Genomic DNA, 15,400 nt, shown 5'->3' on the forward strand with positions numbered 1-15,400 from the left:
GAAAAATCATGGGAGATAGAGTTTTCTTGGAAGAGGCATTGGCAGTTTAAGTCCATGGCAGGTCCCAGTGGATGAAATTAAAAATAATTATGTCTTTGATGAAATAGACATCACAGCAATATCACAGATTTTAAAACATGTATATTTTAAACATATATTCTCTTTGGTAATATACTCACGTATTCTAGACTAGTAGGGTAAGCTACAGCACTTAGGCTACAACATTATAACAAGGGACAGGATTGGGCAGGTTACTTTCTAAATGTAATCTGTTACAGTTACTACTTACCTGTCCAAAATTGTAATCAGTAACTTCAGTTTTCGATTTCTTCCTTTAAGAGGCATTGGAAGAAGACAAAAAGGATCCATCAAACGCATTGGTGTGTCATCATAGTGGTCTCTGACTTGTGGTCAGACTCGCTCAGGTGGAGCAAACTTAAACTATCGCCTTTTTTCAATGCTGAATTGAATGCCATTGAAAAAAATCAGAATGGTGTCATAAAACAAAACTAAATGTCAAAGCAATCCAAGAAGTAATCATCTAGTTTTTCAAAAGTATCCATCATCTGATTACAATATTTTTGCTGGTATCGTAACTGATTACAGTTTGCTTTATTGTAAACAGATTACATGTACATGTACCCTGACAAGTGACGTTGTTCATGGACAAGCACAAATGAATATCACTTTCCAATATACAAACTCAGGAAGTCTCAATCAGATTAGTATCAGTGTATTGAAAACATTCTGCCCAGCATTTCTTTAACATGTTACCAAAGTATAGAGATCTCAGCAAACGGATGGGTCTCAAACATACACATACACGATATACACAAAAGTGTGTGGACACCCCTTCAAATGAGTGGATTTGGCTATTTCAGTCACAACCGTTGCTGACAGGTGTATAAAATCGAGCACACAGCCATGCAATCTCCATAGGAACGTTGGCAGTAGAATGGCCTTACTGAAGAGCACAGTGATGTCCATGAGCAACAACGGCTCAGTTAGGCCACACAAGCTCACAGAACGGAATCTCCAAGTGCTGAAGCGCTTAGCACATAAAAATAATCTGTCCTCGGTTGCAACACTCACTACCGAGTTCCAAACTGCCTCTGGAAGCAACGTCAGCACAAGAACTGTTCGCCGGGAGCTTCATGAAATGGGTTTCCATGGAGGAGCAGCTGCAGACAAGCCTAAGATCATCATGCGCAATGCCGAGCGTCAACTGGAGTGGTGTAAAGCTTACTGCCATTGGAGTCTGGAGGAAGTGGAAACGCTTCACCATCTGGCAGTCCAATGGACTAATCTGTGTTTGGCAGACGCCAGGAGAACGCTACCTGACCGAATGCATAGTGCCAACTGTAAAGTTGGGTGGAGGAGGATTAATGGTCTGAGGCTGTTTTTCATGGTTCGGGCCAGGCCCCTTAGCTCCAGGGAAGGGAAATCTTAACGCTACCGCGTACAATTAAATTCTAGACGATTCTGTGCTTCCAACTTTGTGGCAACAGTTTGGGGAAGGACCTTTCCTGTTTCAGCATGACAATGCCCCCGTGCACAAAGTGAGGTCCATACAGAAATTGTTTGTCGAGATCGGTGTGGAAGAACTTCCCTGGCCAGCACAGAGCTGTGACTTCAACCCCATCGAACACCTTTGGGATGAATTGGACTTCACTAATGCTCTTGTGGCAAGTCCCCGCAGCAATGTTCCAACATCTAGTGGAAAGCCTTCCCAGAAGAGTGGAGGCTGTTATAGCAACAAAGGCGTGACCAGCTCCATATTAATGCCCATGATTTTGGAGTGAGATGTTCGATGAGCAGGTGTCCACATACTTTTGGTCACGTGGTGTATTTTGAATGACAGGAAATAAAATATTGCAAAGGAAAGGCTATGGGGCAATCAAGGAATTAGGTAGTAGCCTAATTCACGATCAGTAATTGAGCACACTTTTTTTTTACTGTAGCCTAGTGTGTATGGACAAGCCACTAGTACAACCATTCCCAATGTTTGAGATCCTAGTTGGAAATCTGACTGGAAATTCTCAAAATTGGGATCTCTGGAAAAACAATTTCATTGGGCTACTCTCTGAAGAGGTCTGTGACTTGTCATAGAAACTACATATTACATCCCAATGTCCCATTTCAGTCCACAGAAATCACCAAAGAGATCTTTCATGTCTAGTGGATTAACACTAAGGTTAATGCCCTTCATGACATCACAACATTCTCCTGGGTGTGACACTCCATCCGGGGAAAGAACTCGAGCCATAATGGAGGGAGGGAAACATAACAGCGATACATACTGTGGATTTCCAGATGGTATTTCAGCACCAAAATGACATCCTTACATGTTTGATAAATAAAAAAATCATTAATCAAGTTTCAAAGAACAGGTTCAGTTTTTAGTCCATGAACAATGTACATTAAAGGTATTTATTTTTCTTTTAAAGTTTCGGTCCAATATCTGAGTATCAGGATATGTGTCCGTTGGCTTTACAATCTCAGACATTTGAGAAACACAAACAGGGCATCTCACCTGTCATCCAAACAAACAAAAAACCCAACGCATACACAAAAAAAGCTTCTGTTTTTCCTTATCACAACACTCTAAGTTGGTCTTGCCGCTCAACGCAAGTGCAACAGTTCCCTCAAGATGCATGAGGGAGATTAATGTTAGTTCCATGTCAAACTTGGCAAGATGCAGAAGACTGATGAATCGGTCTGAAGTATCTGTAGAGAAATGGAAACACCATTACTTTTAGTGTACTCTAGGCCACAATAACTACAACAACAGTTTATTACAGTTTGATATATCACTTTACCTCTATGTCTCTCCATCCTGAAGTTTCATTAGAACAGATTACTGCGTAAATCAAATGTGACCCTAAAGCATTAACACGTTACAACATACAGTAAGCCTATTTGAAGTATGTTGCTCATATTGTGCATGTGCAAAGACATTACTGTATTGTTGCCGTCTCTCTCTGTGTGTGTTTACACAGCGTCAGTATTGATTCACATGGTCTCTTAAGTTCACATTACAGTAACAATAACAGTATCACTAGCTGTGTCAAAATGAAGTGAACAAATAACATTAACTGAACACATAAACTTACGCAGTGCATTACAAAAAAACTAACAACAACATTGACATAAACAACAGCAAACGAGAAAACTGAGCAAGCATATCAAATTAAACTAAAGATTGATTTATTGTTGGGATATTGAAGGCGTCAGCATAGTTGCAATGATGTAGTGTAGACAAACCATGCAGGCAATAACATAAATCCTATTGTCGACACTGTAACACCTCCCTGATTATGTTCAAGTGAAAGTGGACTGGAATCACATTACATTTGAGTGGAGATCAAAATGTTTTGATTTAGTATAGTCCTAGTGTGGCTAAACGGTGTACCTTAATGGGGTGCGTTTGTGAGTGTGTGTGTGTGTGTGTGTGCATGTGTGTATGTTTGTATTCATATTTATTTACTTGCAACCAAATTAATTTAATTTCATTTCATTTGAACAATAAGGACTGGTGAAACACATAACAAAATAATTAGATAAAACCTTAAAATAAAAATTATTAAGCTTTATTGTTTATTTTATTACAAAGCATTCATAAAATCAGTCCTGAACAGTATTATTTATGTCTTTAAAAAGTCTCCTCTTTTCAAATACCCCCAGTAGAAAAGTCTGAGTACAAAGATTACAGGCTACGAAAAGAGAGGATGTGACAAATCAACTGAATTTACATTGTTTATGTCAAATAATAAACAACTACACTTTGAATTTTTTTTAAAATTTGTGAGAGGAATCAACATTTGAAAATGAAAATGTTAAAGATTAGTTTTGTATTGACATTTGACTTTCAATTTAGTTGAATTAGCATGCAATCAATTAATACCACTCATAATACTTTTATGGATAGATTTCCTTTGTTTGTTATAGTGAACTTATTTATAACTGAGATGCATGTAGTGCATTAGTGGATGACTTTCAATCTAGATGTTAGTTTGTTCATGTTTTAATGGATATAAAAAGCATGCACAAGTCATACCATAGCATTTTCAATTATCATATAAAGTTGTTTTTTTCTTATTCAGAGAGGGGTAATTACACTGAGGTTAGTTACTGAGTAGGCTTTATTGCCTAATTATTACTGATAAATGTTACATCTTTCCTCAAACTGAAAAATTGCAAGCATTGATACCCCAAAATACCATTTATAATATGCTGCAAAAATCCTACAAAATCACATGCTCTAAACATTGAACTGAGGAAGGTTTTCTAATCACAATAGTCCATTGATGATTTTGAGCAACAAACTTGCATCTCACAATGTAGATATTCATCCAATGTTTTGTTTGATAATAATGTACCTTGTTAATAAGTCCAGTCAATAAGATTACAAAATCTGAAGTGACAATAGTGGGTCTGATTAGAAGCCTACTTAAATTCAAGTTTCAATTATTTTAAGCCAGTCTATACACAGGCAATTGTTTTTATCACTGTAGCTACTTTCTTCCAGTTTGTTACATATTTCATATTCTCTATTTCCATAAGTCCTTCATCACCATCACCATCGCCATTATGCTGATGTGAATCTCCGGTCCGTATTTTCATATTTCATTGAAGCCCGTTCGTACTGATCCAGGATTGCACTATTCTCAAGAAGTCTATATGATGGAAACAATGCAACATAATGTAGAGCGTAAACAAACACACAAACACACATACACACTCACCGGACTAAGCATTTCTTACACTGAATGACACATCTTAGGGTAACAGTTTATTTCAATGTCCCAGCATAATACTAACATGAGGGAGTCATGGCTTAAAGGTGACATTCATTAAGTGCAATGATAATCTAGACAACCTTATGTTGGCATTATGATGAAACATCCAAATGAAGTGTTACCCAATAAAGACATAAAATAAAATGATTTTACATTAATGCAACTTAAAATTGAAGACAACAGTACAGTCCATGAGTCAGGGGGGTCTCATAGCGATTTTTTTGAAGGTCAATGTCCCTAGAGTTGGAAAATGTGTGATAGCAGTGCATCAATGGTAGCTTCCTCTGTGATAAAACTCTTTATTTCATCCCTCCGTCCCATTCATTTTTCCCATAGGGATTTTACCCCAAAGAACGTCAGTATACAACCAGTTATTGCTCACTTATACTCTTCAGTCATATATCATTGGATCGCTTAGATTCACAGCTATTCATCAGACATATTTTCTGAATGTTTCGGTCAACAGAACTTCGACCTTTGACCTCTAGGGTACATATTAGAATTACCTGTATGAATTGCTTTAAAGAGGAAACGTGATATATTTGAAACTTTGTTTGACAAGATGTTCTGAAAGGTCATAAAATTACCATTCAAACTTCGAAAGCACCAGTTACAACTATTGTTAAACAAAATCGCCAATATTGTGCCATCGACATTAGAATGTTGCAAGCTTAGAATTCTATGTAATGGGGAAGCTATGTTTTGGGATTCTAACTTTGGTGATAGAGGAATCAAATTGCACACAACCAGCTAGAGCAGGTTTTAAAAAAGATTTGTAGACACAGTACAGGGCCATCACAGAATTCACTCATTAACCCCACAGAATCCTTTGTCCAATATGGCCGACAAACAAAACAATGGGGTCTTACTGAAAAGTTTTGCATGACCATACCTGTATGAAATATATACTGAGCAAAAATATAAACACAACATGCAACAATTTCAATTAATTTACTGAGTTACAGGTCATATAATGAAATCAGTAAATTGAAATAAATTCATTAGGCCCTAATCTATGGATTTCACATGACTGGGCAGGGGCGCAGTCATGGGTGGGTCTAGGAGGGCATAGGCCCACCCACTGGGGAGCCAGGCCCAACTAATCAGAAATAGTTTCCCCCAAAAAACATGCTTTATTACAGACAGAAATACTCCTCCGTTTCATCAGCTATGCGAGTGGCTGGTCTCAAACAATCCCGCAGGTGAAGAAGTCGGATGTGGAGGTCCTCGGCTGGCATGGTGACACGTGGTTTGCATTTGTGAGGCCGGTTGGACGTACTGCCAAATTCTCTAAAACAACGTTGGAGGTGGCTTATGGTAGAGAAATAAACATAAATTTTCTGGCAACAGCTCTGGTGGACATTCCTGCAGTCAGCATGCCAATAATACACTCCCTCAAAACTTGAGACATCTGTGGAATTCTGTTGTGTGTCAAAACTGCACATTTTAGTGTGGGCTTTTATTGTCCTGAGCACAAGGTGCACCGGTGTAATGATCATGCTGTTTAATCAGCTTCTTGATATGCCACACTTGTCAGCTGAATGGATTAATTTGGCAAAGGAGAAATGCTCACTAACAGGGATGCAAACAAATTTGTGCACAACATTTGAGAGAAATAAGCTTTTTGCACACTAAAATGTGCAGTATGGAACATTTCTGGGATCTTTTATTTCAGCTAATGACACATGGGACCAACACTTTACATTTTACATTCATATTTATGTTCAGTATAATTGTAATATGCCCTAAAATATCTTAAAATGTTCATAGTGTTTTAGAATACACAACCAAATGAGCAAGGTGGGCCAGATAAGGAATGATTATTCACAGAATTGTGGTAAGAATGTGCCTAAAAAGCTGTCAGAAAGAATCACTGACCTATGAACACAATAGCATCAACAATTGTAATATTTGATCCTTAAACACGGAAATAATGTACATGTGAATAATCATGGATGTGAGCTTATTAAAATGATGTACAATGTTATCCTAGTAGCTGTTTTCATTATGAGGACTATAAACCTGCCCCGTACATTCCATTACAATGTAGTAAAATCCAATGTTGGGCCTGTTGAGGTCAATTATATTACTTGTAGTATTCTAGTAAAAGACCAATCTGCTACAGCCCCAGAGTAAGAATGCATGTTCATTTAGACTAACTACGTGTAATGGTTTGCTGCTCTCAACATCAGGTGAAAACAGATTGACATTTCTATGGAATTTGACATTGTAATGTATACAGTACATTTCTCGTCCTCTGTTTTATGAAAACAATTAATGTGATATCATTGTATATCATTTTAATCTGCTCACATCCATGACATCACATGTACACATCCATTTGACATGTTTGAAGATTAAATATTGCAATTATTCGTCATAACATCTGCAGAAATCAGCGATTCGTAAATCTTTTTTTGTGCACATTCTTATCACAATTATATACAGTGCCTACGGATAATATTAAGACTGCTTCACTTTTTTCACATTTTGTTACGTACTTACTGTAAAATTGATCAAATAGTTGTTTTCCCTCATCAATTTAAAAAATATCCCAGTATGACATGGCAAATATAGGTTTTTAGACATTTTTGCTAATTTATTACAGATAAAAAACTGAAAATCACAGTTACGTAAGTATTCAGACCCTTTACTCAGTACTTTGTTGAAGCACCTTTGGCAGCGATTACAGCATAGAGTCTTCTTGGGTATGACGCTACAAGCTTGGCACACCTTTATTTGGGGAGTTTCTCCCATTCTTCTCTGCAGATCCTCTCAAGCTCTGTCAGGTTGGATGGGGAGTGTTGCTGCACAGCTATTTTCAGGTCTCTCCAGAGATGTTCGATTGGGTTCAAGTCCGGGATCTGGCTGGGTCACTCAAGGACATTCAAAGACTTGTCCCGAAGCCACTCTTGCATTGTCTTGGCTGTGTGCTTAGGGTCGTTGTCCTGTTGGAAAGTGAACCTTCACCCCCAGTCTGAGGTCCTGAGTCCCCTGGAGCAGGTTTTCCTCACAGATCTCTCTGTTTATCTTTGCCTCGATCCTGACTAGTCTCCCAGTCCCTGCCGCTGAAAAACATATTCACAGCATGATGCTGCCACCACCATGCTTCACTGTAGGGATGGCGCAAGGTTTACTCCAGATGTTACACTTGGCATTCACGCCAAAAAGTTCAATCTTGGTTTCATCAGTCCAGACAATATTGTTCATCACGGTCTGAGAGTCTTTTTGGCAAACTCCAAGCAGGCTGTCATGTGCCTTTTACTGAGGAGTGGCTTCCGTCTGTCCACTCTACCATGAAGGCCTGATTGGTGGAGTGCGGCAGAGATGGTGGTCCTAGAAGGTTCTCCCATTTCCACAGAGGAACTCTAGAGCTCTGTCAGAGTGACCATTAGGTTCTTGGTCACTTCCCTGACCAAGGCCTTTCTCCCCCGATTGCTAGTTTGGCCCAGGCGGCAAGCTCTAGTCTTGGTGGTTCCAAACATATTGCAATTAAGAATGATGGAGGTCACTGTGTTCTTAGGGACCTACAATAATGCAGCCATTTTTCCCCAGAACCCCAGATATGTGCCTCAACACAATCCTTTGACCTCATGGCTTAGTTTTTGCTCTGACATGCACTGCCAACTGTGGGATCTTATATAGACAGGTGTGTGCTTTTCCAAATCCTGTCCGATCAATAGAATTTACCACAGGTGGACTCCAATCAAGTTGTAAAAAACATCTCCAGGATGATCAATGGAAACAAGATGCACCTGATCTCAATTTCAAGTCTCATAGCAAATGATCTGAATACTTATTTAAATAAGGTATTTCTGTTTTGTATTTTTTTATACCTTTGCAAACATTTATAAAAAGTAGTTTTCACTTTGTCATTATGGGGTATTTTGTGTAGATTGCTGAGGATTTTCTTTGTTTAATACATTTTAGAATAAGGCTGTAACTTAACAAAATGTGGAAAAAGTCAGGTACAGATACAGGTACTGTATCTGGCACACCTGGCAAATGTTGTTGTGTATTCTACATCACTATGAACATTTTAAGATATTTTGGGGTATACTACAATTATATTTCATACAGGTATGGTCATGCAAAATGATTAAATAAACCCAATTGTGTTGTTTGGTGGCCATATTGGTAAAAGGCTTCTGGGCTTAATACATGGATTCTGTGATGGCCCTGTATCTACAAGCCTCTTCCATAATGTTATAGTCCAAAAACATAACTGCCCCATTACATGGAATTCTATGGTTAAGCTTCAAACATTATAATGTCAATGGTACAATATTTGAAATTCCTTAACAGTAGTTGTAGCTGGTGCATTCGAAGTTGGTTACAGTATATTTTATATAATTTAAAAGGTAACTTCATGACCTTTCAGAACCACTTTTCAAACAAAGTTGAACATGATTCAGGATTTTAATGCACTTCTATCACACATTTTCCGACACTAGGGACAGAGAACTCCAACAAAATCACTATGAGACACATCATCCCAAGTGAGCTGTACAGATCATATTTGGGGGTCTGGCTCATGGACTAGTAGGCTCGAAAAGCCATGTTCAGTATTTCATTCATTCAACAAGTCAAGACAACAGGAGAATACCGTGTAAGTGTGACTTCAGTAAACCTTAGTAATGTCTGAAAACATTCCAGGTGACTAACTTGTTTAGAATTAGGATTGTGACTTTAGTATTGGTGTATGTAGTACTATTAATGTGCTTAATTAAAAGTGTGCTAATTAAATATCTGTATGTTAAATAATACAGCTATGATCTGTTTGTGCTATGAGGCTAAAAGAAATACAGGTTAAAGGTGAGAATCATCCTTATTTTCCACAGGTTCAACAGAAGATGACTGGAAAAGTCCATGCTAATAAATAATAAAAGGTTGCTCATGATATGACCTCGGTAAGAAGAGGACACTGAGCTTCAAATCAACCACGCAAAAAAATAGAAGCCAAATTTCACACAAAAACTCACCATAAACCAAGATGACCGCAAGCAGAGGAACCATCTTGATGACAACAATGAACCATATCAAAAAATCTAACAAACAAAACAAACTAAATCCAGAATAACTTCACAAAAAAGTCAACATCAAAACTACATAAAACTACCATTACTGAGATATTGACTTATATGGTCAAACGATGACCTACACAGAAACATAAAATATGTTTATTGTTGTATAAGGGGGGGGGGGGGGGCTTACCTTGAGATTGCCTTACACCCTAGTCGTGTTGTATTCTGATTCGTGTTTGCTCAAAGAGCCAATGAGGCAGAACCTGAAATGTCACCGCTCTGTCGTTTAATATCAAACTCTTTTTTGCATAGAGATTATCATATGTACTGTAAATGCATATATTGGCTACATAAAAGCAGAACATTTCAACAGAGTTTTGAACTCTGGAAGTCTTGCATGCATAGAAATTGCTGTGCTGGACATTATAGTTAAAACAAGACTTTTTCAGGTATACAGGTTGAATACAGTAGAGCACACATAGTGCATGCATAGCAAAGGTACTTTATCTTGGAAGTTATTTTGGAAGTCCAAGAAGTGTAAACATTTCATTTATCAAGTCATCAAGGTGCAGATATCTGTACATTCAAATATAATTGAAGAAAACAGATTTGTGCCAAAGGTTTGAACTTTACCACATAAAAAAAACACATTTAACTTTTACTATTAACAAAGTTATTTGTGTTTATATCTTTTAAGTTTACAAAATATTTTTTTTTGCATTCAAAATTTATCAATCAATAATCTCTTTAACAGTGGCAGGCACCAATACAAGCCCTTCTGTTGAGAGTTACAACAGATTGATACGACTACAGACTGAATTGATCTATATGTCCTCTATAGAAAAGAGGTGTGTATTTGTCTGATCCATTGCAAATGTCGTGCACTCTATTTGCACATCATAAATCAGTATTTTAATTCAAGATGGATATCTGAAAACCTAACAAGGACACTGGCAATGTTTCTTGGTACTGAGCATGGGTTGGAGCTACATAGATAGATAAAGAAAGCAATATAGAGACAGAGACAAAGAAAGAGAGTGAATGTGTGTGAAAGAGTGAGATAGAGAGTGATAAATAGACAGGGAGGGGAGGAAGATAGTGGGTGAGAGAGAAAGTGAGGGGGCAGGTCTCCCTACCACAGCATAACTCTTTATGAATGATAGCAGAGTTGACAAGAAGTAAGAAGATCAAAGCAAAGAAGGAAGCTACAACCTAAAAAAAAATAAGAAGAATGAGAGAAAGAACAAAAGCAGAGGGGGATTAAAAAATGTTTAAAAAGGAAGAAAATCAACGTCACCCTCCCCCATGACATCTTCTATTAGGATGTCTTCATTGACATGGATTGATTGACCATGATTCATTGGAAATCTATAGATACTGACCGCTGGACTGCCTTCTCGTGACGCGACAGTCGGTGGCTCGTCGTGGGAACCTCTTCCAGGTCGTCATCGAGGTCGCACCCGTTGTCGGCCGCTTCCTGTGAGTAGCTGTGCTTCATCACCAGTATGCTGCGCCGGTTCCCTGTGGCAACGCTGGGCAGCAGCGGCCGTACCGGCTGTGGTGGAAGGTCCGTGAGGAGGGCCTCGCGCGTGCTCAGGTTGCCGCGGCTACCCCGCCCACTGAGTGACAGCTGGGACAGGTGAGCGGAGCCCGGGTTGGAAGCGAAGCCACAGTGGTGGTCATGGACGCAGCGTGAGGATGAGCGGCGGAGGGCGTGATAGTTCTCGAAGTCCTCCGCCAGGTCGACTAGGTCTGCGGAGGCTGCAGTGGCGTGCGTGGCGCTCCGTAGCGTGCAGAGCTCGTAGTGCGGCGGCTCGAAGACCTCCTGGAACATGGTGGGGTCAAAGTCCTCGCGCCGGAGGATGTACTTCTTCCTGGGCTGTTTGATCTGAACGATGACGGACACAATGAGGAGGATGAGGACGATACAACAGGTGACGCCGATAATGGTGCCGTTGGTGTTGTTCAGGTTGTCCAGGATATTGGCTTTCCTCTTCTCTGTTGGAGGAGGGAGACAGATGGGGTGAGAGAGAAGGAGAGAAATAGAGAGATAGGTGGGAGGGAGAGAGACAGTGAGAGAGAGGCAAATAGTGGTGATCAGGAGACATTTGAATGTTTCTCTTTTGGAGAGTGTGTTGTTTTCTGCTTCCATCTTTGTAAATGCAGCCAAGTGGTGAAACACATTGCATTTCTATAGTTTTTCCACTTTTCGGGGCTGCCCCTTTAAGAAAAGGCCAACTTACACCCACACACTTACAATCAATTTAAATGAAATCTTATTTGTCACGTGATGTAGACTTTACCGTGAAATGCTTGCTTACGAGCCCTTCCCAATGAGGCAGAATTTAAAAATAATAATCCAAATAGCAACACAAAAGGAATAAAATAAAATACACAAGAATGGAGGTTTATATCAGAAGTAGTCGTACGAGGTAGATCTGTACATGAAGGATAAAGGGTAAAGTGACTAGGCATCAGGATAGATAATAATAAGAGTAAAATAAAGAACAGAGTAGCAACAGGAAATGATGAGTGTAAAAGTGTGTGTGAGTGTGTGTAATGTATGTTTGAGCATATGTGATTACACAACTGGCAAAAAGATTACTGTAGCTCTGTTGGAATAATTGTTATAGATAACTTTGTCATCTTCTGGAAACAATAGATGCTCTACAGCAGGTGTTCCCAAACAGGGGTATGCACAATGCTGTCGGGGGTACGCCAAATAAAAATGTGATTCACATAAAATATATATATTTTCTTTTATTACATTTTGTACTTTTTTTCTTCTTCACAATTTCAAACAGTCCATTTATACTTTCCCACGGGGCTATACATTTGGGTGAGGTTTTTTTCTCGAGTAGCCTCTTTTCACTGCCAAAAATAAAATTAAACCATCTAGTGTTCAGCAAAATAACAACACAATGTCAAATACAGGTAGCCTAGTCAAATAATTAACATCTAATCACATTAACCGTTACTTTCTTGCGGGAATTCCACTTAACGGTCCGTATGTAGCCAAACGTAGCTGCTGCTCATGTTGGTATCTGTACTGATGGCGCAAAAGCCATGACAAGGAGACATAGCGGACTGGTAACGCGCATGCGAGCTGTTGCTCCCGACGCCACTTGGGTACACTGCAGCATCCACACACTGCAGCATCCACCGAGAGGCTCTTGCTGTCAAGGGAATGCCTGACAGCTTGAAAGACGTTTTGGACACTACAGTGAAAATGGTTAACTTTGTTAAAGCAAGGCCCTTGAACTCTCTTGTATTTTCTGCACTATGCAATGATATGGGCAGCGACCATGTCACGCTTTTACAACACACAGAAGGGCACTGGTTATCATGGGGCAAAAGTATTGACTTTGAGAGACGAGCTTAAAGTTTTGATTACTGACCATCATTTTCACTTGTCTGACCGCTTGCATGTGAACGAGTTTCTCACACGACTGGCCTATCTGGGTGATGTTTGATCTGAATCTAGGATTACAGTACTCTTCGCAACTATATTCAATGTGCGGGACAAAATTGAGGCTATGATTAAGAAGTTGGATTTCTTCTCTGTTTGCATTAACAAGGACCTCACAGGTCTTTCCACTTAAGCTTACAGACAATGTCAAATGTGATATAGTGAAACACCTGAGCTGGGTACGCAATTACTTTCCCTAAATGGATGACACAAACAACTGGATTCGTTATCCCTTTCATGCCCTGCCTCCAGTCCACTTACCGATATCTGAACAAGAGAGTCTCATCGAAATTGCAACAAGGGGTTCTGTGAGAATTTAATTGAATCAGAAGCCACTGCCAGATTTCTGGATTGGGCTGCGCTCAGAGTATCCTGTCTTGGCAAATCGCGCTGTTAAGACACTGATGTCCTTTGCAACCATGTGCCTATGTGAGAGTGGATTCTCGGCCCTCACTAGCATGAGAACTAAATACAGGCACAGACTGTGTGTGGAAAATTATTTAAATCTGCGTACCGTCAAAGGGACAGTTGTAAATCATGCAGCGCCTTATGTCAAGATCGTATATTTTAGAGAAACAACAAATGTCGGTACAGATAAATGTCTTATATCGTCTGAAAGCTTCCATTCTTGTTAATTTAACTGCAGTGTCCTATTTACAGTAGCTATTACTGCGAAAAAATGCCATGCTATTGTTTGAAGAGAGCTCCTAACAACAACACTTTTTTCACAGTGATAGGTTTGATAAATTCACCTCTGAAGGTGAAATGTGTACTTACATTCTGAAATCTTGCTCTGATTTATCATTCAAAGGGTACCAGAGATAACATGAAGTGTCGTTTTGTTAGATAACATCCTTTTTCATATCCCAAAAAGGTCCATATAGCACGCACGATCAATTTTGTATTTCCACTCGTTCAATTTGCAAAGAAAGGAATCTGTGAAAATCTCACCCTAAACGTTGTTTCAACGAGTCAAATCACGTTCGTATGTATACCTCAGAGATCCTGGAACGTAAGAAGACTTCATTATATCATTAGGGATGTAGTATATCCTATAGGACACCATATTTGGTCAGAGAGCGATGCCTTCATGGCACGCCGATGATACGGGAGGTCATCATTTGAACGACTATCTTTGGCAAATAAGCACCAATCAATCGGGGTCAAACAAAGCTAGCTAGATAGCCAATGAGCAATGTATGTCGTAAAATGTAGCTACTAACCTTGTACGACAGCATGCCTTTTCATATTGGACAGAAATGAAAATATTCAGAGTTATGAAGTAATGAAAACGGGTTGTTTTGCAAATGTTGAACTTATAATATGGCTACGAATACTTGGAAAGCGAAAGTAAGTCCAAGTAAACAGATTTGATGATATTCTTGCAGAAAAATTTAATATGAATGTGAATGTCTCCTTCACAATTTGCCTAAATGTATTTGGGGACTTCACACTAAAAGTCTTGTAGTTCACTCATTCTTCAAGTTATCCGTCTGAAACTTTTCACATACACTGCTGCCATCTTGTTGACACTATCCGAATTACAACCAGAGTGACGGCTAGAACTGGGACTTTTCTCTTGCCCTTCAAAGATGGTGGTAGTTATTTTCTTTGTATTTTCTTCTACCAGATCTATTATGTTATTTTCTCCTACATTCAATTCACATTTCCACAAACTTCAAAGTGTTTACTTTCCAATCGTATCAAGAATATGCATATCCTTGCTTCAGGGCCTGAGCTACAGGCAGTTAGATTTGGGTTTGTCATTTAGGCGAAAATTTAAAAAAAGGGGGCTATCTCTAACAAGTTAACAACACTATCAACAAGGCCCTAGTTTTGTCGCACCTGGACTACTGTCCAGTCATGTGGTCAGTGCCACAGAGAGGGACTTAGGAAAATTACAATTGGCTCAGAACAGGGCAGCATGGCTGGCCCTTAAATGTACACGGAGAGCTAACATTAATAATATGCATCGCAATCTATCAACTCTCTCTTACACATACACATTATAAGACACACACACACTCTACACACACGTACACATGGGTTTTGTATTGTAGATATGTGGTAGTAGAGTATTGGACTGAGGGAACACACTTAAGCTGTTG

At 39.2% G+C, this 15,400-nt stretch overlaps 1 protein-coding gene across 1 annotated transcript in view; it reads right to left on the minus strand.

Annotated features, from left to right (window-relative positions):
* Positions 1-2,567: 2,567 nt before the first annotated feature.
* Positions 2,568-15,400, minus strand: part of LOC139420674 (neuropilin (NRP) and tolloid (TLL)-like 1, like) — a 174,417-nt gene continuing 161,584 nt past the window's right edge. Inside the window, exons 9-10 of the mRNA XM_071170894.1 lie at positions 11,206-11,821; positions 2,568-2,727 (exon numbers count right to left, since the gene is read on the minus strand). Of these exons, the coding sequence (XP_071026995.1) occupies positions 2,682-2,727; positions 11,206-11,821 (662 nt within the window). The 3' untranslated portion in view covers positions 2,568-2,681. The remainder of the gene's footprint in view (positions 2,728-11,205; positions 11,822-15,400) is intronic.

This window comes from Oncorhynchus clarkii, chromosome 11 (genome assembly GCF_045791955.1).
Source record: "Oncorhynchus clarkii lewisi isolate Uvic-CL-2024 chromosome 11, UVic_Ocla_1.0, whole genome shotgun sequence".
In the NCBI taxonomy this organism is placed as follows: domain Eukaryota; kingdom Metazoa; phylum Chordata; class Actinopteri; order Salmoniformes; family Salmonidae; genus Oncorhynchus; species Oncorhynchus clarkii.